General features: G+C 44.4%; 1 protein-coding gene and 2 non-coding genes across 3 annotated transcripts; 1 reads left to right on the plus strand and 2 right to left on the minus strand.

Annotated features, from left to right (window-relative positions):
* Positions 1-1379: 1379 nt before the first annotated feature.
* Positions 1380-18236, minus strand: LOC146198603 (nucleolar MIF4G domain-containing protein 1-like). The gene is made up of 15 exons (XM_084594107.1): positions 17915-18236; positions 17058-17198; positions 16572-16716; positions 12947-13895; positions 12559-12629; positions 12360-12488; positions 11080-11204; positions 9617-9710; positions 8926-9025; positions 8199-8326; positions 7668-7778; positions 6315-6439; positions 4635-4799; positions 3107-3238; positions 1380-1686 (listed from the first exon to the last, which is right to left on the minus strand). Exons 1-15 carry the CDS (start codon positions 18068-18070, stop codon positions 1405-1407), a joined length of 2853 nt encoding a protein of 950 aa, XP_084450233.1. The 5' UTR covers positions 18071-18236; the 3' UTR covers positions 1380-1404.
* A 398-nt stretch (positions 18237-18634) lies between these two features.
* TRNAS-GCU (transfer RNA serine (anticodon GCU)) lies at positions 18635-18716 on the minus strand. The gene has a single exon. It is a non-coding gene; the product is annotated as a tRNA-Ser (tRNA).
* Positions 18717-18899: 183 nt separating this feature from the next.
* TRNAS-GCU (transfer RNA serine (anticodon GCU)) lies at positions 18900-18981 on the plus strand. Its single transcript has one exon. It is a non-coding gene; the product is annotated as a tRNA-Ser (tRNA).
* The last annotated feature ends 6731 nt before the right edge of the window (positions 18982-25712 follow it).

Raw genomic sequence — 25712 nt, forward strand, 5'->3', positions numbered from 1 at the left:
TCTGGGCTTCTTTCCATTAGCAGTATTGCTTGAACGATTGTGAAAAAAGCTGTATATCTTTAGCTATACTGAAAGCTGCATGCAGCAGTTGTCCGCTGAACGAATGCAGGCATGTACTCGTGATTTGCAAGGCTCAAAAAGTTTGATTAGGAGACATCATGTAATCTTGCCTGTACTATAAGCACCCTTAACTGTACTCAATTTACTCTTACGACGGTGATCAAGATAATGCATTTGGAGCTGCTGAAATTTTGTCTAATTTCCACTTCACTGCTCATGGTCAAGGCTCCCTACTGTCTGCGGTGGAAAATTTTAAATCTTGCCGAGAACAAAGAATCCAAAATATTATGCAGAAAACATCAAAGAATGCTTCACAATGCACCTCACATTATATCTGACACCATCTTCAAGACAGATAAAGTAACTTTCACTGCCAGGCTTAGAGACACCGTGAGAAGCAATGACTTTGGGAGGGGGGAAACACTGTGGAAATTGTGCGCAGTGAAGGTAGCTACAGATATGGAAAGAAGTCTGCATGGGTCTCCTAGCAGGAGAAAGCACTGAAAGAGTTTTGTGCAGTAGTGAGAGCAAGAAAGGGCAATAGGGAGTAGGACTGGGCAGCTTAAAACACACAGTGGTAACAAAGGCTGCTGCTTCATGGGAAACTGCTTGCAGCTGCACATCGAGGGCTTTGCTTTGCTCGACTGCGGCACAGGAATCTGAAGCATTGCCTTTTGGAAAACATTGACATGGCCATTGATTCCGTATTTCAGTGTGCCATATGTGGATCTTTTTTTTTTCAGTGCAGAGGGCCTGGCCTATACTTGGCCTCAGCAGAAGTTTTATTACAAACATATTTTTCTGAAAATTCCCCGTGCTCTCGAACTCCCCTTTCTTCCATATTCGTGTAAATAACAAAAATTAGTCATCTTTCTAGCGTTACTACCAATGTCCGCAACAACAGAGGGTAGAGAATGCGAACACACAATTCTGCAGAATACTTAATTAAATCTGGAAATTTTCAAGATAGCATGGAAAACTAGGTTCCTAAAGTGCTTAAAACGATCTAAATCACTGTTCTTTTTAGAATATTATTCCTTTTTCTTCAAAAAGATTTATTATTATGGATGGCTTGCTTTATGGATAGCCTTACTTAAGATACACTGCGTCCATGTTAATGAGACAGGATAGCGCTATTTTGGCCATATCACCTTCTGGATATGTTTCTTTATTTAACATGCATTCTCTTGCACAGCAGAGTCTCGAGAGGGCTTTCTCTAGCCCATTAGGAAAACACCTTCCCCGGAGGTTTCATCACCAAATGATGGAAATGACAGTCAGCCCATATAGAGTCCCTCATACATCTATTCACTAGTAGCTATAGCAGTCCCATTTTATTTACAATTAAAGGATGGCCTTCCTGTCGCTGCTGGTCAAGGCCTCTTCAGCGAGCTCAGCACGCTGTTGCAGTGTGCTGCGTGCTGCGGGGTCCATGTCGGCACCCTTGAGGAAGAAGTGCCGAAGGAAGAGGCAGAGCCCTTCTCTCAGCAGTCGCAGCTTGGGTGCATCTGCGACCTTGATGAAAACTTTCTGCCAGGCGTCTTGAGACCGGCCCAGCAGTAAGCTGCTAAACAGCTGTCGCAGGAACTTCAGCAATGCAGGGCTCATGTCCACAAACTGGATTGTCTGCACCAGATATGGGAAAGAGCTGCTGGGTCAGGAGTCCTGTGTGCACTGTCTATAAGCTGAAGGCTATCATGTAAACCATTCTAGCTCTGACCGGAAGGTGCAGCCATCTTGAAAACATTGGGTCATGAATATAAAAATATTGTCACTGCTATGTTCAGCTGCTTGTGGAAATCTGTAGCACTGTGCATTGGGAGGCACAGCAACGAAACTTTCATCCACAGTGGTTTTACCCATAAGCAAAAATTTAACATGAAAGCAAGCTGATGGCACAGTGTGACAGAGTAGGTGAGTTGGATGTGTATGAAAACATGTTTGTAGCGCAAGATGCAGTGATGAGACAACACACTCAAGTGGTCACAAGCTACCTTGTCTGCTGTGTCTGTGCTACACAAGTGTCTTCATGCAATATACAAAGAAGAATGTACACCATATGTAAACTACAGAGGAAGCTTACCAGGGTATAATATGGAAACGCGGCGCGCACGCACGCGCGCACACACACACACACACACACACACACACACACACACACACACACACACACACACACACACACACACACACACACACACACACACACACACACACACACACACACACACACACACACACACACACACACACACACACACACACACACACACACACACACACAAAACAATTCAGATTGTGCAGTTGATGTGCCTAGAGCAGTAGTGCAGAACACTGTGATCATTTCAGGTCATTTGGTTACCAATGTGTGGTCTTTGTCACATATATACACCCCAAGGTGTTTGCTTCTAAGCCCTGTAACGGGGCTTGCGAGATTGCGAACGCTGAAGATGCACAACGAACCCAGTTTATAAAGCTTATGAGCAAGCCCCTCGAGATGTATATTTTTGACAAAGACTGTGCATACATGTCCTGCGGGCACTAGCTGCTGTAAACTTTTATAAGACAGAATTTATTTACTTGTGGGATAATATTTGAGCAGAATGCAACTTTCAACTCTTCACTATGTTTTAAGGATGCTATGAAAATCAGTCTCTAGCAAGTTTTGCAATCCATGAACTTCTCCATCCACAACACCTCGGTTCCATCAAAGCAGCATTCTGTGCAAGTTCTATACCGCAAGCAACAGGTGAAGGTTATTAATACCTAAGGCCTTTATTTAATTTCAGGGCTGTGAAGGCTGCACCAGTGCTTCATTAATGATACTGCAAATGAAGTACTATCCTCTGTTTCCAGCAAGGCTGGCAGTATAAATTTTATATATAAATGCACGCATTCACTGTCCGAGACTTCAATAACTGTTCAGAAGGCGTTCCAATTATAAATGTCTACCTGTCCTAGTGTGGTCTGCAGTGCAGTACCATGTACGTTGACCAATATGTAGAATTAGATTGGGCGAATGACAGAAGTACACGATTCAATTTACCTTAAGAACAGCCAATGACAGTGCTTCCTGCATAAGCAAGATGACAAGAAACTCTGCAAGGTTGGATAATGCAGTGTGGCCAAGCTTGTCCACCTCTTTGAACTTATCCCAGATTGCACACTGCAGGCTCATCTGAAATGAAGACAGAGCACAGTTCTCTGAGCAGTCAGGTGACAAAAGCGCAACAGTAATATCGCCACATAAAGCTCACTGTGCTTAATTCTTAAACCGATTGTTTTGTTTAAGACTGTTAGTGACCATTTTTTTGTTTGCTGCAAAGAGCATGTTATCTTCTATATGGCTACTAATGTTGCTTGACTATTTATAAAGATTTCTGATAAAGTGTGGATACCTCTGAGTTGTTTCACTTTTCGCGAAGGCATTCATCCTGTGTCAAATTCTGGCAAAGTCGCACTTAAACACTGCAAGATGAAGATCACGTTCAGCCTTTTGGATTCCAATGATAAACGAGTGCATTTGTAACGGTTACTGCCACCTGTTTCCTATTTTTTACAGTCACAAAGCTATCTGCCAAGGAGTTAGTCTAGGTTTCACGCTAGCCTATGTCTGTTGTCTGTGCAACAACTAATTCAGTACCCTTGACAAAATATGCAGAATGTGATGTCATCTGTGCGTGATGTGAAGCTCTTCTATCACAGGTGCTACTGTGCTTACTACCCAAATATAAAATTAAAACAGAAGAATTTCTCAAGGCACTTCCTTCAGCTAAAACATTGATGCCAGCAGCTTAACTCTGTTAACTTTAAACCATCTTGTGAGCAAATAGGAAAAGGCTGTGAAACTGCCTATGATGAACAAAAGAAAAACGTCTAGCTTGGAAGAAAACTAATGCTATTTTCCATCCTTTTCCTTGTCTTTATGTCCACTGTTGGAGATGAAGAACCCAACAGCCCAGGAGAACGCTGTGGGATGCATGGGCCAAGCCATTGTCAGGTATAGTTTAAGTACTCCTTGCAATTGAGCTGCACCTGGGGCAGGCAAGGAGCCACCATGCCAAGCAAAAGGGGATAACCAAGGCCAATAATGGGCTTGAATCGGCAAGTATGAGCACTACTGTGCTATTACAATCATCATCACTATTCAGGCTATTATTACAGGCAAAAGCAATCTCTCATCAATCAGCATTTATCCCTCAATCAGCAATTCTCCTTTACCTTTAAAGCAGCCACCCTTCCCCCAATTTATTTTATTAATCTCATCTCTCCAACCAGTGCCATATACAACTCTGTCAATGGCAGGATCTGCAGAAGGTTATAGAGCGGGAGTAATTTTATGGACGTTTAAGTGCAACACGTGTCAAGGACATTGCAGCCAACATTGCAGCAGGATCACAACAGTCAGTAAAGCATGCTAAAATGAATGATTCTCTCTTTTCATTGTTGAGACAGGTGGCAACTATTTGGCTTTTATCTTACTAATGACCTACAGTGTAGAACTTTAGAGAGCTCAAAATTTAGCTACAGAGCTGGAAAGTACTAGTTTTTACATTTCTGGGAAAAAGACATACATAGAATCGCCGGTCTCGCTTGACAAAGAACTGGGCCAGGTAGGCATAGAAAGGGTTGTGCTGCTTCTCCTTTAACAGGCAGTGGAGGGCGACATAGCACAACTCGCGCTCCTGCGCTGCACTTAGGTTGAGGTGTAGAATTCTCTCACTGGCGCTCAGGTAGTCCTGCACAGTAAAGAAGCAGCTGCAGCCTCTTCAACCTAGACAGTTAGAAGTGAAATGCGCACGCACGCACGCACACACACGCACACACGCGCGCGCGCGCGCGCGCACACACACACACACACACACACACACACACACACACACACACACACACACACACACACACACACACACACACACACACACACACACACACACACACACACACACACACACAAAAGAAGAAACTAAAGTCATAAACATGCACTTAGTAAATGTTAAATGCTTTCTGGTAGTTTATGTGACTGAAGCAAATTTTACGACATATATATTGTTACAGGGATGTACATGGAGGTCACGCCTCTGCATCCGAAGTATCCTTCTACAACCAGTCACCTAGAAGTCATGCATGTGGCTCATCTCAAATTGTACCATTTGAGCTATTCCATATAGTATGCACTGAGACTGTGCTTCTTCTACAGGGGCGGGAGGGTATTGTTACGGTATGCAGTATGGAGACAACGAAGACATGCTGGTGTGGTGTGGTGAATAACGACGCTGAAGCTAGGCTGGGTTGGTCCTGATAGCGCATCTTTGGCGGAGGACTGTTGCAGTTACATCTGTGTACGTCCCCATAACAATATGATTGTTCTTAGTGTGATTTAAGTTGAGCTAAAGAAGATTATAAGCACTACCACTGAACTGCTCCTCTGTGCAGAGGGACAGCAGAGCTAGAGAAACAGGAATCACACCAGATATAACTTGACTAAGCATGTTTGAATAGTGCCACACGAAACTAAGCTGCCTACAGCATGAACTCAATGTATGCAGAGGACAGGTTTCCAATTTTGTGCTTAGAATGACTTTGAAAGAAATGACGGCAAACCAAGTTGGCCCTGCTATTGCCAGTATATATTAACCAGCAAGGCACCTAATGGATCTTTATACTTTTACATACCCCAGCATTGCATTTCTTTCCTGCCAGACAACCCCAAACACTTTCAGTTTAGTTCGCAAGTAACCAGCTGCATCTTTTTAATGCCCCTTTCTCACATGCGGAACTTTCATGTCCAACAAACACTTCACCGTAAGCTCACAGAGTTTTACATGGTTCAGATCACAGTAACTTCAGCATCTGTTACCATCCAATTCACTGCATTCTGCAAACACTATATAATCAGTGCTCCTTTTAATCCCCTGCCTGTTTTCAGATTTGGAATTCTTTTTCTAAAAAACAAATCACTTTTCATCTTATACCCTTTCTGTTCTATCATTTATTGATAGCTCTTTATGTCTCCAGCACATGTAAGTAAAACCAGCATACAATATCGCTCTTTTTCCTTCCCCTTGCTGCTTTATGTTAATGACACAGTTTGACCTGTGGCCAAAGGTAAACTTTTGCCAAAGTATTGCTACTATTTCCTCGACCTGCTTATTCCGTTTCTGACGTTAGCTACTGTAGGCTTGTGATGGTTAATGAGGAACTAGTAAAATAGAGACACCATAATGCCACCACAGCTTCTTATGTCTCCTTACCTCAGCAGTCATAAGGATACAAAAGATGTTTCTCCTGACATCAGTGTTCATATGGTGCTTCTGAGCCAGCTTCAAGATTTTGCTTGAAAACTCTGGCTGCTTTACAGGAGCATCACTTTTCTTGTCTATGTAGAAAAAAAAAGAGCAGATAATTCTAAGGTGTCCTAAGTAAAAATAAGAACACTTCCAAGCCGCAGCACCAACTTGTGCCAAGACAAAGCTGTTCTGAACAGTGCTTTTCATTATTGGCAACAATGCTTCAAGTAGCTGTTCACAGCTAGTGCTACAACGTGCAAACACTCATGTCAAAATGTTTATTCATTCAGCAAGCAAGTCAAAATAAAAGGCAAGCTAATAGAAGCAATGCTAATTACTTTATTAATAAATACACAAAACTATTACAGCATACTTTTTATTGCTTTTACTCACACGAAACATTTACAGCAGAAAAATGCCACGCGCCGACCGCTTGTCAGAACAAGCAAGAGATGTTTCGGCCCTGTTACAGGGGTTTTGTTCACAACAGTGACTGAAACATAGTCGCTGAAAGAGCCATACCCCTTTATTCTATAGCTATGTTCTCCTATGAAATCCAAATTCTTCCATGTCTCTGATGCGCATGCCGTCCGTCGCAAATTTTTCTAGATATTTATGTGCGAGTAATTCTGCTTTTTTGTAGCATAGTCACTCACTTTATTTGTTATTAGCATATCATCACAAATTTAGATGACTGCAGTTCAGTTTCATCAACTTCTTTGTGGGCACAATGCCTATGGACATCATGATAGCTTCCAGCCCTGGAATTTTCATCAAATATGTTTTAAATATTGTTACATGTATGCCCTGCGTCTCTGAACATCCATTGAAGAAGACGACGACAGAAGAAGCTGTAGCAACGGTTGGTGCTAAGAAGAAAGTTGGTGCTTGCTGAAACATTTCATTTACGCAAGCCATTGGCTTTTGTGTTTCCTGGAGGACCTCCCCCGCACCTCCACCAAGGTGATACGTGGCAAGAAGGTTTGCTCAGGAAACAACAGCCAATGACTTGCGCAAATGTTCCGGCAAGCACCAACCTTCTTTTTAACACCAACCATTGCTACAGCTTCGTCTTCTGTCCCCCTGTTATTGATCGTCGTCTTCTTCAAAGGATGTTTAGGGACGCAGGGCATATATGTAACAATATTTAGTAAAGGGCGTTGATTGTACAAACCTAGCACTACAATACAAACCTAACACTTGTCCCTAAATGTTAGAAATGAAATTCAGAGCCGTAAATTATAACGCAGGTGACCGGCTTCTCATGCGATGTCACGCAATGCACCAAACAGCAAAGACTGCAGTCCAGTGACCTACCTGAGGATTCTTCATTTCCCACCCACGCTGAGCCAACCACCCACCACTTGCCCCGCTCATGTGCCTTCAGCAGGTCTTCGAGTGAGATGTTCAGCTCATGCAGTAAACAACCTGCATAGAACCACCACCCGCAATGCAAAGTTAACTAAGGCATCTTTTAATTCCAAGCCACTGGAAGAAAACAATGCATTAGAAGAAGAAAAAAAAATCAGGCACCTGTTCAATGTCAAACTACTTGCCCTGAAACTACTAAACCAAGCTTCAAGATCTAAAATTATGACTGAAACACACATAATCAACAAGAAGGATCAGAAGACTCTTGATATGATACATTTGTGCAAACTGTAAATATGTGCTTAGGGCACTGTGCAAATATAGTGACAGCTCACTGCTCTTCGAGTTTATATGCAGAATGGCATTCTTTTTTCTTCTGCTAGGGCAAATAGCGGTCTTTTGCATGAAACAATGCATAAAAGAGCAATCAGCCAAACAATAAAACAAACAAGCGAGACAACCAAGCATGCAACTTGCCTTTCCGAAAAAGTCCCCTCAACACTTTAGATGCATGCTCCACCATGCTTGGGTCACAATTCGGGATCTTCTGGATGTTATTGTTCCGCACAGCCGTGAGGGTCTCCATCATGAACCGCTTTCTGGAACTGCAAATAAGCAAGAATTGAATCTGTAAAAAGGAGCTTAGTCCAGATAGTCTTTGGAATTGAGAAGTGCACATGGGCTAATCCTAGTGTTCATTCTGAAAGACAGACTCTGACCTCAGGGTCGTCATCATCTTCAAATCCAGCCAAGTGAGTTGGCTATACTATGGTACCAATCAAACTTAGCAGAACGAATGCTAGCAAAAAGGTTTATCAGAACGAATGTAGAAAAAAGAACAACAACACAAAGGCAGCCAGAGGAGGTGTACTAAAAAAGCAAACTCTTACCACAGCAGTGGTATAGTAGTGCATCCTGAGTAAGAAGGCTTACTAGACTAGAAAAAGATTAAGCAAACAGAGGAAAGCTCAACATTCACAGTGCTGTTCTGGCTTCCCCTTTTTCCTGACTGCTGCCAATCAAATAACCACTGCCACAACATGCAATTTTTCAGCTTGTAATTCAGCACAATGCCCTATGCTTGGCCAGACTTACAAACACTGAAGAGCTACACTACCTAACTAGCAAAACAGAATATAGTAAGCCATTAATGTGACACGACGAAGTCTTAAGTTTGATAAGCCATGAATACGAGTGCACTTACTCCTGTGCTCCAGCAGTGTCTTGGGCACTCTTCTGTTGCAGAAGCAAGACAACCTCCTTCAATGCCAAAGGGTCGTGTTTTCGAAGGATGAAGCCGACGGCTGGAGTAAATGTTCCAGCATCGTGCATGGATTGAGCACAAAGTGGAGAGAAGCAATGAAAAAACCTTGCAACAAAATAAAAAAAAAAAAGGAGGGAGAAGAACAAACTGCATGCATTCTATGCACAGAAACAGGTAGGTGTTTGCAGACTGCAGGCATCAAGCAAACAACTACTTTAACGAAATTTCTGCTCAAGCTAGTAGCACATACATAACCAGTATTTTACATCTATTAAATACAAACATATATACAGTTACAGTAACACATTAAGAGTGCGTCAAAAACTAGCATAAACAAAATACAGTTCTTCATGCCCCTGTAAAGTATATACTAGTATATTATTTCGCTAGAATACTGTAAGAAATATTAAAACGTAGATATAAGAAATTGTTACTTTACAAAAAGTGATTAGGAGGCAAACCAAATAGGATACATCTTTTTGAAACAGACATGAAGCCATAATCTTTTCTACACTGTTGCATAGTATACTAACAGGTTATGCTCCACATGAGAAAAAGGGAGGAACAGATAAAAAGTCGGAAGGATAAACAGCATGGAATAAGCGGTAAACAACATTCTGTGCATACTTACAACGCAGAATAAGAAGAATGATCTCAACGTCTTTTTCATTAAATGATTCTGCCATTTTGCGGATTATGTCATAGACTATTCTCGAATGGACCACCTAAAGAGAGGAAATGTGGCAAAAGAAAATATACCATATTCAGCGCATGGAACTGTCACAAGTGAACATGCCATAAGTGAAGCACACTAAGAGACAAAAACATAAAATATTCATTAGAACATACAAGTCTTCTTTGACTTCAAAAATTTTCCACAGAGGCTTTATGAATGCATGTTTAAATGTGCTGACACTTCACCAATAGAAGTTTTGGAGTTGGGAAAATAAAGGTAGGGAGATGAAGGGACTGCTATAGCACACAAATGAAGGACGCCAACTAGTACTACCAAAACCAAAGAAAGTAAAGGGAGATTTCTTTTTTTGTTATTTGTGGTGTTGGTCAATGCAAAATCAAAAATGTAATTATTTCATGGCTGAAAGATAACAGATTAAAAAAAAAAAATGAAAAGGCAACCATGTGTTACTGCTAAAACCTGAATGCACAATCTCCAAATTTCATGTACAATGCTCTACTAAGTGAGCTGCAGCAGCAGCCATCCAATTATCTACTGTCATGGGTATTACGCTATATGTAACCTAATCTTGGAAGCACCCACCAACGCCATCCCCATCTATAGGTTAATGCCATTATGCTCCGGCAGCCCCTGCTGCCAATTTTCTTTTTTTTGAAGCCTCATATTTCAAGCAAGGTAAAAACGGCAGTGAGTGTCTTAAGATAGTTCACACACAAGACTAGTTGGTCACTGCAATGACACAATTACAGAAAAAGTTTGTGAAGTGCATCTGGATGAAAGTAAAGGTAAGAATATAAAGTCCAAAGTTTCAGCCTGAAAAAATTGGCAACGACTACAGATGCCTTTAACTTTGACTGGATAACAAACATGTTAGCAGTTATTAACTGCTTAGTATGCATAAATGTTGCTTTTTTTTTTTCAGGAGTAATTCTGGAAAAAGTGGGTGCAAATGTATCAGAAGAAATAAAGTTGTGTGTGCAACTTGAAGGCTCAATAATAATTTATGCATCTGTTTAATAAATTCAGGAATATTGACAGATATAGTCAGCCATTGCAAATCATTTGTAAAAACCATTACTAGGTGAGCAACTGAGCAAAAATTTACACAAAAAACAAATTATGGCAAGTTATCTCCGTCTCATCAATGACCTTCCTCACCTAACTCCCTTTACAATCCACAGCATTAAAATTTAATAAAGGAACACAAATGAACCATCGCTGTTAGGAGAAGAAGCTCCAGATTTCTAATCTATTATATTGAGGCCAAGAATCAGCTTAGAAAGGCAGAAGATTATAAATCATATATGTATTGGATATAGTCTGAAAAACCAAAACGCAACATATTATGTAGTAGAAAAATACATTAGTAAACAGGCAACAAGAAAATTTGCAGGTACCTTGAACACAAAAAGGTATGATATAAACAGAGCGCAGTTGTCGACCTCTTTCCCTGAATCGGAGCCTTTCTGTTGCTCATACAGGTCGTTGAACTTCTCTGCCATGTCTTGGAGTATCTGTGCGCCTAATAAAGAAGCAATGTCACTTACAGTGCACTTGACTGTTTCAATTTCATTTTTAAGAAACAGCGTTAGGTCCCCTTTTGCACAAAAACTTGGCGTCAGTGTGACTAGAAATCCTGATTGGTCACCATTAGGGAGTCATCAAAAGCATCTTACAACTTGCTATTGTATGAGGTCATAATATAACTCAAACCTCATTATGAAGTATAGTTAAGCACTATACTCAAAAGAAAATTGGGTTTTCAAGCAGTGGAATCTAACCTCTGACCCTTGGGATTGTGAGTTAGACACGCTGCACTTATGCCCCCTATGCTTTAGTGCTATTGCATCATATCCCTTTTTTTTTTACTTGTTCACACGTATGTGTGTGAACAGGTAAAAGACGTGAATTTTACTTAATACTCTTATCTGTAGTGATAAGTAATGCTCACTACGATCCGGGCAGTTACCAAACAAACAAACAAACAAACAAAAAAACAAACAAACAAACAAACAAATAAATAAATGCATTCATATCACTACTACTGAGGCAGTAGTGCAATCAAATACAAAATTGAAGACGGCAATACCTTAGAACTCACCCTCAGGGCTACAACCCATAATTTAATTGACATATAATGTTAGTTGCAACTGTATTTCACACATCTTTGACAAGAGTCAATGCCTTTTACTAAATATTGTTACATATATGCCCTGCCTCCCTGAACATCCATTGAAGAAGATGACGATCAATAACAGGGCGATAGAAGACGAAGCTGTAGCAACGGTTGGTGCTAAGAAGAAGGTTGGCGCTTGCTGGAACATTTGCACAAGTCATTTTCTGCTGTGTTTCCTGAGCTAACCTTTTTGCCACGTATCACCTTGGTGGAGGTGTGGGGAGGTCCTCCAGGAAGCACAAAAGCCAATGACTTGCGTAAATGAAATGTTTCAGCAAGCACCAACTTTCTTCTTAGCACCAACCGTTGCTACAGCTTCTTCTGTTGCCGTCTTCTTCAATGGATGTTCAGAGACGCAGGGCATACATGTAACAATATTTAAAACATATTTGATAAAGCATGCTCTGACAGTAAAAAAGAACAGTGTGCTAAAAAAAAAAAAAGCAATAATTATTACAAATATATAAGCTGCCAGCTGTGGAGACTAAAATGGCAACTGACCTACTTCAGTTCCCACGTTGCAGTGCAGGTATGCAACGAGCATGGCGTGTTCCATGACAAGGCGCTCAGGGGTCCGGAAAGGTGCAATAATTGACTCGCAAAGGCACAGGTTCAGTGTTGAGTTAACATCTGGAATGAGCAGCAGAGTGACACGATTTCACTACGGTGAAAAATGACACCACAGTAATTAAGGACATACCATTGTTGCTGTGCTTCTTGTATAGCTCTTCCATCTCCATTCCTATGGGCTGTACAGTAGCTTCACTAAGCCTAGAGAGAGAAAAAGAAGGTTTTTAGCTCACTGTCGACACATTTCTATTTATTCGCTGTAAATCTGATGGCACAGCAAGTTATTGGGCACTATTTTAGTTAGCACTATTATGATCGAAGTTCAGCAAGCTGTGCTCGAAGGTTGTGCATTACAAGCCATTATCCCACCTTCCTAACTACAAGATACTCTACTGTGGATTGTGGCATTACAAAAATGAGTTCAATGTCCCAACTTCATGCAGTGACATTGCCTGCTTTGACTGCTTTCACAATACTGTTTCAGGTCACTACAACAGAAACAAAGCTAATGCACTCACCTGTTGAGCAGTCCTTTCACTTGTTTCTTGAGTCTGGCAAGCTGCTCCTTCTTCTTTGAGCTGAGGTCAATGCCCTGGAGCCTCTTGGCAGGAGGGACGTACCTCTGTGACACTACATTGCCTTCTTTGTCACGCAACCGTCCGTATATGTCCTCCCACATACCATCTGGAGATGTTGCTTTTTGCTTCTTGGTTTCCCTTTCAGTAAGCATTTCTGAAGCATCAGATGCTTCTTCCTCTTCCTCGGATCTATCGCTTTCATCGTCAAAAGAACTGAGGTCAGTGCCCTCTTCCAGAGTGTTCTTGGAGCCTTTCTTGTTGGGAACAGCTTTGCGAGTTTCTGTTGTGGCTATTGCTCTGGCAACTCTCTGGTCACTAGAAAGCCCACTTTCTTCAGAATCACGGGAAGCTGGCTTTCTCTTCTCACTCACTGCTTTCTTTCCACTTTTATCAGGAGCTGTTCTGGACACACTGGGTCTGGCACCAGATACAGTTTCATCATTGGAACTGCATTCATCAGTATCATCTCCAACGTCGCCTTCATCATCACTGAAATCATCCTCATCAAAATCTGCACTTTCTTCCATGTCATCTCCTTCATCACTGCTGTGTTCCCCAATTTCCCCACCACTCACGTTACTGTCAGAGCCTTCATCACTATGCTGATGTTTTGCATTGAGTTGTGCATTCCTGGCTAAAGATTTTCCAGCAGATTCTCCGTCATCATCATCAAAATCATTGCTGTCGTCGTTACTGAACTCATCTTCGCTGGTTTCGCCACCAGAGGAGCCGCTGTCTGAAATTACCCTCTGCCTTTTTGTGTCACCAGAGGACTTGCTCTCCTCCAGCTTTCTCTTTCTTTTGGCTGGGTTCATATATACATTGCTGTCGTCATCGTCACTTTCTTGATGACTCTTCTGGTACTTTTTGTCCACAACTTCTAAAATGTCTGCACAAGTTCAAGTGAAGGCATTTCGTAAAGAAAAGATGACACTGAATACAAAACAACTGCAGCTATATTTCCAAGCAGTAGAGTACAGACAACAGCCTCCGAGCATACGCAAAGTGATAGAGCAATGATTTCTGTACCACAAATGAGCAATTTTAAGCAACTCATTTGAAACTGCTGTGGGCAGAATGCACTTACAGATTTCATATTCAATGGCCTGCACATATGAACATTTTCACCTGAGAAAATCCAGATGCATTTCAGTGGGCTAATATATAAGCTGCTGGGCGATCTGATTTGATGCACTTGTATACAACAGACTGATGTGGGATAGTCTTTTCTCACAGTCATAGTCCATAGACAAGTGCAGCATTGTGACAACAAAAATGCAATTGTTAGTCAGCACTTATCGTTGCCTTATTTTCCTCTTTCTTCCAAGTGTCCACCTATGTGCTTCTGTAGTGTATCACCCACATCCATACGCACCTCAGCTTAATGTAACACTGTGCAGTTTATCCCTGACATCTCAAGGTGTCTCTGTTCGTTCACTTACACAACACATCACTACCTGCGGCCAACTAAACATACCACAATCCGCCTTTTGCGCGAGTTTTCTGCGCATGCGCGAAGTCGTAGCGGCGACCGATGGAAACACATTGAGCGGCGTCGACGGCGTTTCTCGGCGCCGCCAGTGCACGGGGGCTGGCGGCACCGGGCGGCACGGTGGCCGTCACAGGCTTGGCAAAGCGATGCCAACCACATCTGCCGCGTACGGTTGCCACTCTCTAAGCGCGCCAAGATGCAAGACGCGGTTTTTCAGGTTTCCTTCGCCGAGCCGCGGCCAACAACGACGTGAAGCTACAGTTAGGGCCACCAAGCGTCAAGATGTGAATGGCCGACCTTAGCTACCTACTGCGTACTCTCGACTGTGCGAAAAACACTTCGTTACAGGTATGTATGCATCTAAAGGAAATGTGCATAATGAAAAGTATCTACCGGAGTTTGCACCAAGCCTGTAACCCACCAGTGATAGCCGCAATGAGCATTTGTTCGGCGCGTCTGATAACAAGAAAAGAAATACGGCGTTTTAATGCACTGCCGTTCGCGAGCCTCATGACCAGCTCAACCATTCGGCTCGCGAACGGCGGTGCATCACAACAAACGCCCAATTTTTCTTTTCTTTTTAGTCAGGCGGCAGTCGCGATAAAACATTCTAAATATTACGGTCTAGCGCACACAGCCACCTGTGATATCTGCGCTACCCGGCCCCTTCGCACATGAAGAAAACAAACGACAAAATACATCGCCTTCAGGCCCCGGTGCAACTAAAGCAATCATGCACCGAAAAAATCCTCATTGCAGCTATCCCTGGTGCGCTACAGCCTGGGTGAAAACTCCAGTAGGTACTTTTCATCATGCATATTTCGTTTAGATGCATAAAAACCTGTAGTATCTGTGTTTTTGTCGCTCGGAGCATATGACGCACTTGACACTCTTGCACAACGCACAGTATTTTTTTTTAAATTAAAGGCTCGCCTTCGTGCACGCCAAAGCATCCAGATTTTGTTCCTTTGGTGTACGCAATCAGATGCACTTCGTTAGGGAGCTTGATAATCGTCGTCTACGTCCAACCGTTTGCAACGGCAAGGAAACCGCCCGGCACAATAAATGAGTCTCCTGGAGGGTTCATGCTCGTTCACTTGCAGAGTGGATCGCTCTGGATGTAGAACAGGGTTGGTTCCTGACCGAGATGCGCATCCGATATGTAGGAGATTCACATGTGTCACCAAGTTGTTGATTCCGCAGAAATCGCGGCGGAGGCAGAAATGAACGTTGGAGATCCTTTCACAACAGAATGACCATTATCTGCGCACCGAGAACCTTTTCACCACTGCGACCACATCCGTTCTGACTCCTGAGGCCAGAAACCGGCTACAGCTTTGAATCATCCATTGCCAGAAAAATGCAGCGCGTTTCCTGCAGGTGTGCATTCCGGCCGGGACAATGCCCTTTTCACGGGGTGTGTATATGTGCCTCTCTGCCGATCTTCGTGGATGAAATCCTATAGCTGCACGGTTGTAGATGACGCGAGGAGGAAGCGACGCCCATTGCATCATGCCGGCGCCGCGGTGACCGCATTGTGCTCGGTAACTCAAGACACCCCGCGCATATGCGCCGCTCAAAGTCACAGGAGACGATTCCACCTAGCTCTGCAGCATCAACAAACCCCTGGCTGCTTTGCCCTTTGAGATCCCTCTCTCTCTCTCTGCCCCCACGCTCTCCTGTCTGCCGAAAACCTGCACGCTGAGAGCGTCTCATTCTGTCACGTCGAACACGGCCCGCGCTACACGCTCTTACAATACGAAAATAGTATATGCGTACGTGCGTTATGAGTGGATTGTGAAAACGCTCTACCTTCCCCCATACTGCGTGAACATGATATGCTGCAATCACTGTCACTACTTTCCGCTCCGAGGCCAAAAAAGGGGGGAAGCGTGGCCATTTCCTATGGTGCGCTTTCGCTTCGTCCGCTACACTGCCGCTCAATGTGTTTCCCGCCCGCTCCCGCATGATGGCGCCACATCCTCGCGCAAAAGGCGGATTCTGGTAATCACCAGAAAGAATATGTAATCGGGCATACATAGTTGCGGCAATACAAGCGACAAGAAAGGATACAGTCCAAGCCTTCATCTATAAATGACTTCGGCATATTTTTGTTTTTTCTCTTGTTGAGAAACAACCGCTTCTCCATTTCCTTGATCACCCTGTCTTCCTGCTTGTTGTCATCGAGGAGATTCTTTCTGCGAACTGCCTCACGTTCCTGTGCAAAGGGAGAGTAAAAGAAGCATAAGCCTATGATTGGCCATCTCCGCTAGGAGTTGTCAGGCATAGCTGAAGCTCCCTTCACAATAGAAGCAATGTGTGACTTCCTCCCTGCACAGGCTTCGTATAAGCCATTCCTATAGTGTGCAAAACAGGTTAACATTCTTGATGTATGCAGCAACGCATGCACCTTTGACACAGACACCTTTAGCACCATACTTTACCAATTTTCACGAGAGTGATGCTAAGAAAAAAACAATGACACTTCGCAAAACATTACAGAACAAAAATGATGCATCCATGATACGCAGAAAAATAAAAAAGAAAAGGAAACCGTACACGTTTCGTTGGCTTTTTCAGTGCAGCTTCCTCTTCCTTCTTAGGCAGCCCACGGCTTTTGCCAGGTGGCTCGATTCCACTTGGCTTTTGTGTGATGTTGAGCTTCTGGCATATTCTCTCCATCTCTTTTTGTATGATTCCCTACAGCACACAAATAAAAATAACAGTAGCCAAAGAACTGTGTTAATTCAGAGTAGTAGGTGTGCAGCTCTTAAGCACCAGCCCAAAGTGACTGTCAAGCAAAATGACAACCTCTCAGGTACACCTTTGCATCTACATACTTGCAAGTAAAAAATAAACTTTAGGATGTTTAACATAATAGAGTCTCTGAAGCTTCGTGCTGAACCACCTGCTGTAACAACTTTTTTTAGATGTCTCTTCCATGCAACAGAAGCTGTTACTTTGTGTGTGTGGCCCACGAATTTTATCCAAAACGGCAGAAAAACCTACGAGTTTCAGTCACTTGAAAGAAGGCACAAATAATTATGATTGCTAGGAATAATAAAACATCGGTTCGGCATTAAAAAAAAAAAAAAATCTAGAACGAAACTGTAGGCACGCATTACATTTGGCTTTTCTCATTTGCTGATTAGCTCAAGCAGTCGTATTAATTTACTACAGGAAAGAACAGGCATGAGTAGCAAGAAAGGGCCAGTGCACGATCTGATGTCTCAGGGAAGAAGCGCACAGTAATTATTTCGCTTAAGTGGAAAGGGAGGAGGGACATATAAGCAGACAATATGAAGCGGAAGGAGAGAAATGTCTGTCAAGCTATGTACGCAATAGAGAAATAAATAAAAGAGAATCATATAACTTTTACCACTGCACTGACACCAGTTGCAGAAAAGTATGCATACCTTGTTCTTCATATGAAATGCATGCCGCCGGACCTTTTTTTCAGATCTCTCAAGTTTACGTCGTTTCTTTCGTGACAGCCCGGAGACCTCAACACCATACTTCTGCGGCGGTGCGCCCGTACGCATTGCACCTCTTACATTGCGGGAACGTTTCATGTTTGGTCGATATATAAGAATCACTTGCAGACACTTGACACAAAGCTAAAATCGCACAGCATGATGCCGTCATGCAGTACACACGAACCAACAGCAGCCCATGCACGCACACATGGAAGCACAGGATATGGGCGCTGCCATATTAGATTCAATGTTGCCATTTTCGTTGCTTTGTGCTGCCATCTGTTTAGTGCGTCCGCCCTTTTAGAACTCTGTAGTCCGGCATGGTCCGGCTCTTATGCTATGCTTACGCTTATGCCACTCCCTTCCCGATCAGCTAACACGAAAAATAATTCGCACAGAGTGTAATAGTAGCCCCGTCCGTGCAACTTGATGAAAGCTTGAAGTGCCTGACGTGAAGATCCGGAAAACCACTGTCGAACTGCAGCTGTACCGATATGCCTTGTTTCGTTTGATTACAGGATTACAGCGCAGTGCGATACTCGAGCCCACGTTCTCGAGCCTAAAGCGAGATGCTTTGTAAAATATTTTAAATCCTTAATTTGTTTAGACAAAAATAAAAAGTATTTGAAGAGAGAAAAAAGTAAAACAGCCTACAATTTGCGACGAGGATGGGATTCGAACCCACGCGGGCAGAGCCCATTGGATTAGCAGTCCAACGCCTTAACCACTCGGCCACCTCGTCCGACGATTGAAGCGCGTGCATCAAGTTAAAAAAATCTGAATTGTTTGAAATTCACTGCCGGCAAATTCATCGCCGGCATTTTCAGTATCGACCGCGGTGGCCACGTTTCCATTCTTAAAAATGCCACCGATGGATTTTGAACAAATCAATTTTGTTAAGTTGGTAAAGTAGCCGCGGCTGTCGGACGAGGTGGCCGAGTGGTTAAGGCGTTGGACTGCTAATCCAATGGGCTCTGCCCGCGTGGGTTCGAATCCCATCCTCGTCGGGAAAGTGTTCATTTTGTGCACCCTTCTCTGAATACACTTTTATAACTTTTTTTCTAAGCAAATTTGGAGCACCATGCACAGCTATCGTACCAATCCGAAATATTAGCGATAGCTTATTTCAGCCCGTTTGGTCCAAAAGCCGTTGGCGGCATGGTCGATGTTGTACTTCGCATGCACCGCGTGTCGGAAATAATCGGGGCAATCTAGTAAAATAGTACCATGCTAATTTGTGTTTCCAGTGATTGATGACTTCATGAAATAACTGTAATTAATTGGTAAATTAAAGAAATAAAAAAAAGAAAAGGAGTTCAAGGTGTCAAGAGGCTCCAAATGTAAAGAAAATCGTTTATGATGCTAATTAAGGAAAGTTAGTGTATTAGGTCGGGATTCGATCCCGCATTGTAAAAAGGGGTTGAAAGACGCCAAAATGCTGAGAATGAAAAGCCATGCTTGTTGATCTGCTACTTAAGAAAATTTATAATGTAATTGATCAAGAATTGATTTAAATAACTGAAAAATAAAAAAAGAATTGAAAAAAATGGCGTTCAGTGATGTCAAAATGCTCAGAATGAAAAGCCAATGCTTTATGATGCTAATTAGGAAAATTGTAGATGTGTAATTAAAAAATTAATCAAGTGAAAATGGAAAAAAAGAGACAAAATGCGTTCAAAAGGGTCAAACTGCGCAGAATAAAAAGGCAATGTTTGCTGATATACCGGTGCTTCAAAAAGTAATAAAAAATAAGAAAGGAGATTTTAAAAATTTGCCGACGATTACGTTACTTCCTAATGCGAAATTTGAGAGCAGCCATCAGCTGTTTTATCTTTTTCGATATATTGAGGCAAAAATTTTGAACAGTGTACAGATTTCTAAAAAGTCTGTAATTGTACATACATGTTTTTTATGTACAATTACAGACGTTTTTTGTTTTAATTTTTCACACATATTCTTTCAAGAAACACTCCACTACAGTTCTTGAGTGTCATGAAGGAAGCTTTGGGGTCGTCCGAAGCCTTCCACTACGGTACCTCATTATCTCTTTTTTTCACTGCCACCTTTCTCCTTTTCTTTTACAGTTCGGTTAAGGAGTGCGCAGATACTGCGCCTTTTTGTTTGATGTCAACCAATTTCAAACACCGCTGATGCCTGCTGTACTGCGTCTATTTCTATATGATCTGTGGTGCGGCGTTCTAGGAAGCGCCAAATGAAAGGCGTCACACGGACGCCTGGATCGGACGCCCGGCGGGGTCAGCTTCGTATGTGCGTGATTGATTGATTGATTAAAACTTTAATTTACACCGATTTAGGAGGCCCCCTACTCCCCGCTCCTGGCACGCAGGCCTGAGGAACGGGGCTGGAATCTCCACGACTAAGGACTGGCGAATATACATTGGTTATTTGCGGCCTCAGCCGCCAGGCGGACAGCTTTTTGCTGGTCAGCGGGGACGTCGCTTCGCAGCAGGGTTACCCAGGCTTCTCTACTTTTAATCTCCTGGTGACGTCATCATCAGTAATGACGTCATGACCGGATGTGACGTTGTTATTCCGGTTATTAACGCGAAAGCGTTACTTCGTTATGTTCACAGATTTCTGGCCGTTCCTATTTAATCTCGCCTTGATCAAGATACCACCCAGGCTGCAAGGGATATCGGGACTTAAACATACATTTTATGCGGATGACATTACCCTTTGGGTAACAAGAGGCAGTGACGCACATTTGGAAGAAACTCGCATAAATCTGAGTTGTTCGTTTATTACCCAAAGTACCTCCGCTGCAAGAATAGCGGGGAGTTTCATATTCAGGTGGAGGGCAAACCGGTGCCAAAAGTAGATCAGATCAGGATTTTGGGGATGGTCATTCAATCCCACGGTCACAACGGAGAGGTCCTGAAAAAATTAGAAAGTTACGCTATGCAAACCCTCGGGCTCTTGAGGAGGGTCGCCACTAAAGGAAGAGGCCTCAAGGAGAGAACCTTACTAAAACTAATCCAGGCATACGTAATAAGCAGAATCAGTTACGCCACGCCCTACCTGGACATCAAGGCCGGCGAAAAAGAGAAGTTAGACTGCCTGATTCGAAGATGCGTTAAGAAGGCGCTAGGACTGCCCATGGGTACCTCGAGCGAACGACTGCTCGAACTCGGGGTGCATAACACGTGGGCAGAATTGGCGGAGGCAGTGCGAGTCTCCCAATTAGAGAGACTAAGCACGACCGAGACGGGCAGGGTAATCCTTGCAAAAGTAGGCCTCGACCCAGACAGGGTAGTTAAAAGAAAAGTCACAATTAATAGTGAAATCAGGAATGCCTTGGTAGTCCCCCCCTTCCCTAGGAATATGCATCCAGAATTTAATGTCGAAAGAAGGGCCAAACGAGCTGAAGCTCTAGAGCGAAGGTTCAAGAACATGGGAGCAAAGGAGGTAGTCTATGCTGATGCGGCAAGTGGCAGAACAGGTGCGGCGGTAGCTTCGGTAGTCGATGGCTGAGGAGCACCGGTATCCGCGGCAGCCATCAGAGGCCGCAACATAGAGACTGCGGAGGAAGTTGCGATAGCACTAGCTTGCGTAGGAACAGAAGCCAAGTTCATAATTAGCGACAGCAAAACTGCCATTCAAAATTTTGGGAAGGGGAGGATATCGCCGGAGGCGGCCAAAATCCTCACCCAAAGAACAATAAATAGGAAAATTCAGTTAATTTGGACACCCGTTCACGCTGCCGTCCCTGGTAACGAGGCGGCTCACGAGCTAGCCCGAGCTCTCTACTTCCGGGTAGCCGTCGAGCCCCCCGAACACTGGGCATACGACGAGCGTCTGCAAAATTACGGGGAAATCATCGACCATTATAAATTAGGACGTAGACTGGTACCCCCGCCAGATGTTAGACTAAATAATAGAGAAGCTGTCGCGTGGAGGCGGCTACAAACTAATACGTTCATGAACCCTGTCTGGGCGTTTCACGCGCTACCAGACTTTAGGGACAATGATCTCTGCAAACACTGTGGGGCGAGAGGGACCCTCGACCACATAATTTGGGAGTGCCCACAATCTCCAGGAATAGGGCAAAATATTACAAGTAGAGAAGCCTGGGATACCCTGCTGCGAAGCGCGGACCCTGCGATCCAGCACCGCACCGTCCATCTGGCGGAAGAGGCCGCAAGAAGCCAAGGGCTATCCTGCCAGCCTCTAATCCGCGGGCGCACGACTCCCCGTTTCTGATGGAATTAAAAGTTGTACAACCAAACAACCAACTCTACAGCACGCGGTGGATATTGTTGAGGAGCTAGCAGGGGAAGCAGGACTCTCGTGCTCTCAGCCCAAGTCCGAGCTTTTTGTGCTGAGGGACAAACCAAGAGGGATACATGCGAGGCACTATGTGCCGCCACCGCCTTTAGAGGTCAAAGTGGGGGGCGTACCGGTCTCTGAGGTCCAAACGATCAGGATCCTGGATATGTACCTGCAGACTAACAGGAAGAATAGAGAGTCATTGAAAAGGCTTAAAAATACGGTCAATGCTACCGTGAGGCTAATCAGGAGAATCGCCAATCGTAAGAGAGGTGTTAAGGAAAAGGACTTGTGTAAGCTGGTGCAGGCGTTTGTGCTCAGTAGAATAGTGTATGCGACGCCTTATTTGAAGTTAGACGCGACGGAAAAAGGCAAGGTAGAGGCTATGATTAGGCAGGCGTATAAAGCGGCCCTTGGGTTGCCTCACAATGCGTCTACCGAAAGGCTGCTGGGATTAGGGGTGCACAACACTTTAGAAGAACTACGGGAGGCGCACTTGGTGATGCAGCTCGGTAGGCTTTCAAAAACAAAAGCAGGAAGGGACATATTAGAAAGGATCGGCATTGGGGTTGACGCTCCAGCTGGTGACACTAAAATTCAGATTAGGCGGGAAATGCACAAGGGCTTGTACATAAAACCTTTGCCCAAGAACATGCATCCAATGCATCACGAGGACCGCAGGAAGGCAAGAGCCAAAGCTTTACATGCTAAGTACGGGAAGTACAACGGGGCAGTCTATGTAGATGTCGCCGAGTATAAGGACAAGGACGCATTTGCAATTGCGGTGGTGGACGGGCGGGGACGCTACGGAGTATTTTGGCTGATCGCCTCCGGATCAGCCAAAACCCGCTCCCCAGAAGCTGCAGAGGAAGCGGCGATAGCACTAGCTATCACTAGTAGTAATGCTGACTTGATCTTCAGCGATTCCAAAACAGCCATCAGAAATTTGGCGAGGGACAGAACATCTGTCACAGCGGCGCGATTGCTGAATCGGGCCACGGGGCGAGGGACTACGGAGGCGGAAATTGTCTGGGTACCAGCACACTCTGGGAATCCTGGGAACGAGACGGCTCACATGAATGCTCGAGGTTTCGTCAGCCGAGTAGGTGAGCCGGACGTTCCGGGAAGGTCCACGAGAGATGGGCTGGTATCCCTTCATGACATTACTAATCATTTCAAACTTGAGCGGAGGATTTATTCACCCCCGGACAAGCAATTGGTGAAGGCGCCGGAATGCGTCTGGCGATGATTGCAGACTAGATGTTTCTTCAACCCATACGTGTTGAGCAAAATCTACCCGGACATTCAGCCGGAGTGCAAATGGTGTCAGGAATTGGCAACCCATGACCACATATTATGGAGCTGTAGCATAGCACCGCCACCGGCGGATATTATGCGTGATCCTTCCCTCGAGCAGTGGGAGGCCGTGCTGGCCAGCTCAGACCCGGTCGTCCAGACCAGGGCCGTGGAGTAGGCCACCCAGGTCGCCGTCAGCCATGGGTTGATGGTCATCTAACACGGAATCATCCACACATGTTCTCTGACGAAAATAAAGTTTTTCCATCCCTACACCAAGTCCGCAGACCGCGTCCGCAAAATCGTGTCCGCAGCAGTTGCGAGTAATTGACAAGCGGTAGAGGTTAATGAGTAGTGTTAATCGATAGAAAGTGGTGTAATGTTGTGTGCGAAAAAAATAATTAGGCCAATAGGTTATTAGGTAACTAATTATAGGCAAAGAATGAAAAAGTAAAGGCGAAAATGGTCTATTAGCGAATAGTTTGGAGCAACATTTGATGGTATAATAATAATAATAATAATAATAATAATAATAATAATAATAATAATAATAATAATAATTTGTTCGCAGGAAGGGAAAGGCGCTGTATCTGTCACACTTCATCTGTGGACACCTGAACCGCGCCGTAAGGGAAGGGATGAAGGTGGGAGTTAAAGTGGAAAGACAGAAAGGGGAGCCGTAGTGGAGGGCTACGGACTATTTCGACCACCTGAGGATCTTTAACGTGCGCTGACATCGCACAGCACACGGACGCCACTTCATTTCGCCTCCATCGAAACGCAGTCGCCGAGGTCGGGTTCGAACCCGGGAATTCCGGGCAGTAGTCGGGCGTCTTACCACTGCACTACCCCGGCGGGGCAAATACTAAAATAGTTAATTAAATCAGTCAGAGTGACGTCAAAGATGTTACGTCATTCAACCTGAAGTCGAGCCACAAAAGGACATAGGAAGGGTTGTTGTGGCTGTAGGAAGAAGGAAAAGAAAATGCACGGACCTGCTACTGGCTCTGTAGCTGAGCTGCCTGATTGATTGATTGATTGATTTATAGGGAGGGAAAGGCGTGGTAACTGTCTCAATCGTTTTCTGTGGACACCACAACCGCGCCGCAAGGGAAGGTATGAAGGTGGGAGTGGAAGTGGAAAGAGAGAAAGAGGAGTCGTATAGTGGAGGGCTACAGAATAATTTCGACCACCGGGAATCTTTAACGTGCGCTGACATCAGAGGTGGTAAAGGGTGGCAGTTCCTGGCCCTACGGAGCTGGGACGGTATGCGGCAGGGGCTAGCCAGCCACTGATTTTTTATCTGTTGTAGACTGTCACTGCACCCGCCACCGCTTTGGTGGTGGCGGACGACGGCTGTTGTTGCGGCGCGCGTCTTTCTCTCCCTCTTCTTTTTCTTTCTTCTCTACTGTCTCTCTTCTGTCCGCACGAGGCGGCTGCGTTTCGCTTCGATGGAGGCGAAACGACGAGGTTTCGATGGAGGCGAAACGAAGTGGCGTCCGTGTGCTGTGCGATGTCAGCGCACGTTAAGGATCCCCAGGTGGTCGAAATTACTCCGTAGCCCTCCACTGCGGCTCCTCTTTCTCTCATTCCACTTTCACTCCCATCTTCCTCCCTTCCCTTACGGCGCGGTTGCGGTGTCCAAAGAAAAACAAGTGAGACAGTTACAGCGCCTTTCCCTTCCTATAAATAAATCAGTTTAAAAATCAGTTTTTTTTTTAATCGAGGACGCGGAGGTGGCTCAGCTACAGAGCCAGTAGCAGGCCCGTGCATTTTCTTTTCTTTCTTCATACAGCCACAACAACAACGCTGACATCGCACAGCGCACGGGCGCCTCTTCGTTTCGCCTTCATCGAAACGTAGCCGCCTAGATCGAGTTCGAACCCGGGTACTCCAGCACAGTGGTCGGGCGTCTTACCACTGCACCACCCCGGCGGGGCATTTGAGCTGCCTCCGCTGCCTCGTGCGGACAGAAGAGAGAAAGAAAAAGAAGAAAAGATGCGCGCCGCACAGCCGTCGTCCACCACCTAAGCGGTCGCGGGTGCAATGACGGCCTACAACAGATAAAAATTCGGTGGCTGGCTAGTCCCCGCTACAAGCGGCCTACCGTCCCAGCCCCGTAGGGCCAGGAACAGCCACCCTTCACCACCTCTCC

Source organism: Amblyomma maculatum, chromosome 2 (genome assembly GCF_055883805.1).
Source record: "Amblyomma maculatum isolate TAMU_Amacu chromosome 2, ASM5588380v1, whole genome shotgun sequence".
In the NCBI taxonomy this organism is placed as follows: domain Eukaryota; kingdom Metazoa; phylum Arthropoda; class Arachnida; order Ixodida; family Ixodidae; genus Amblyomma; species Amblyomma maculatum.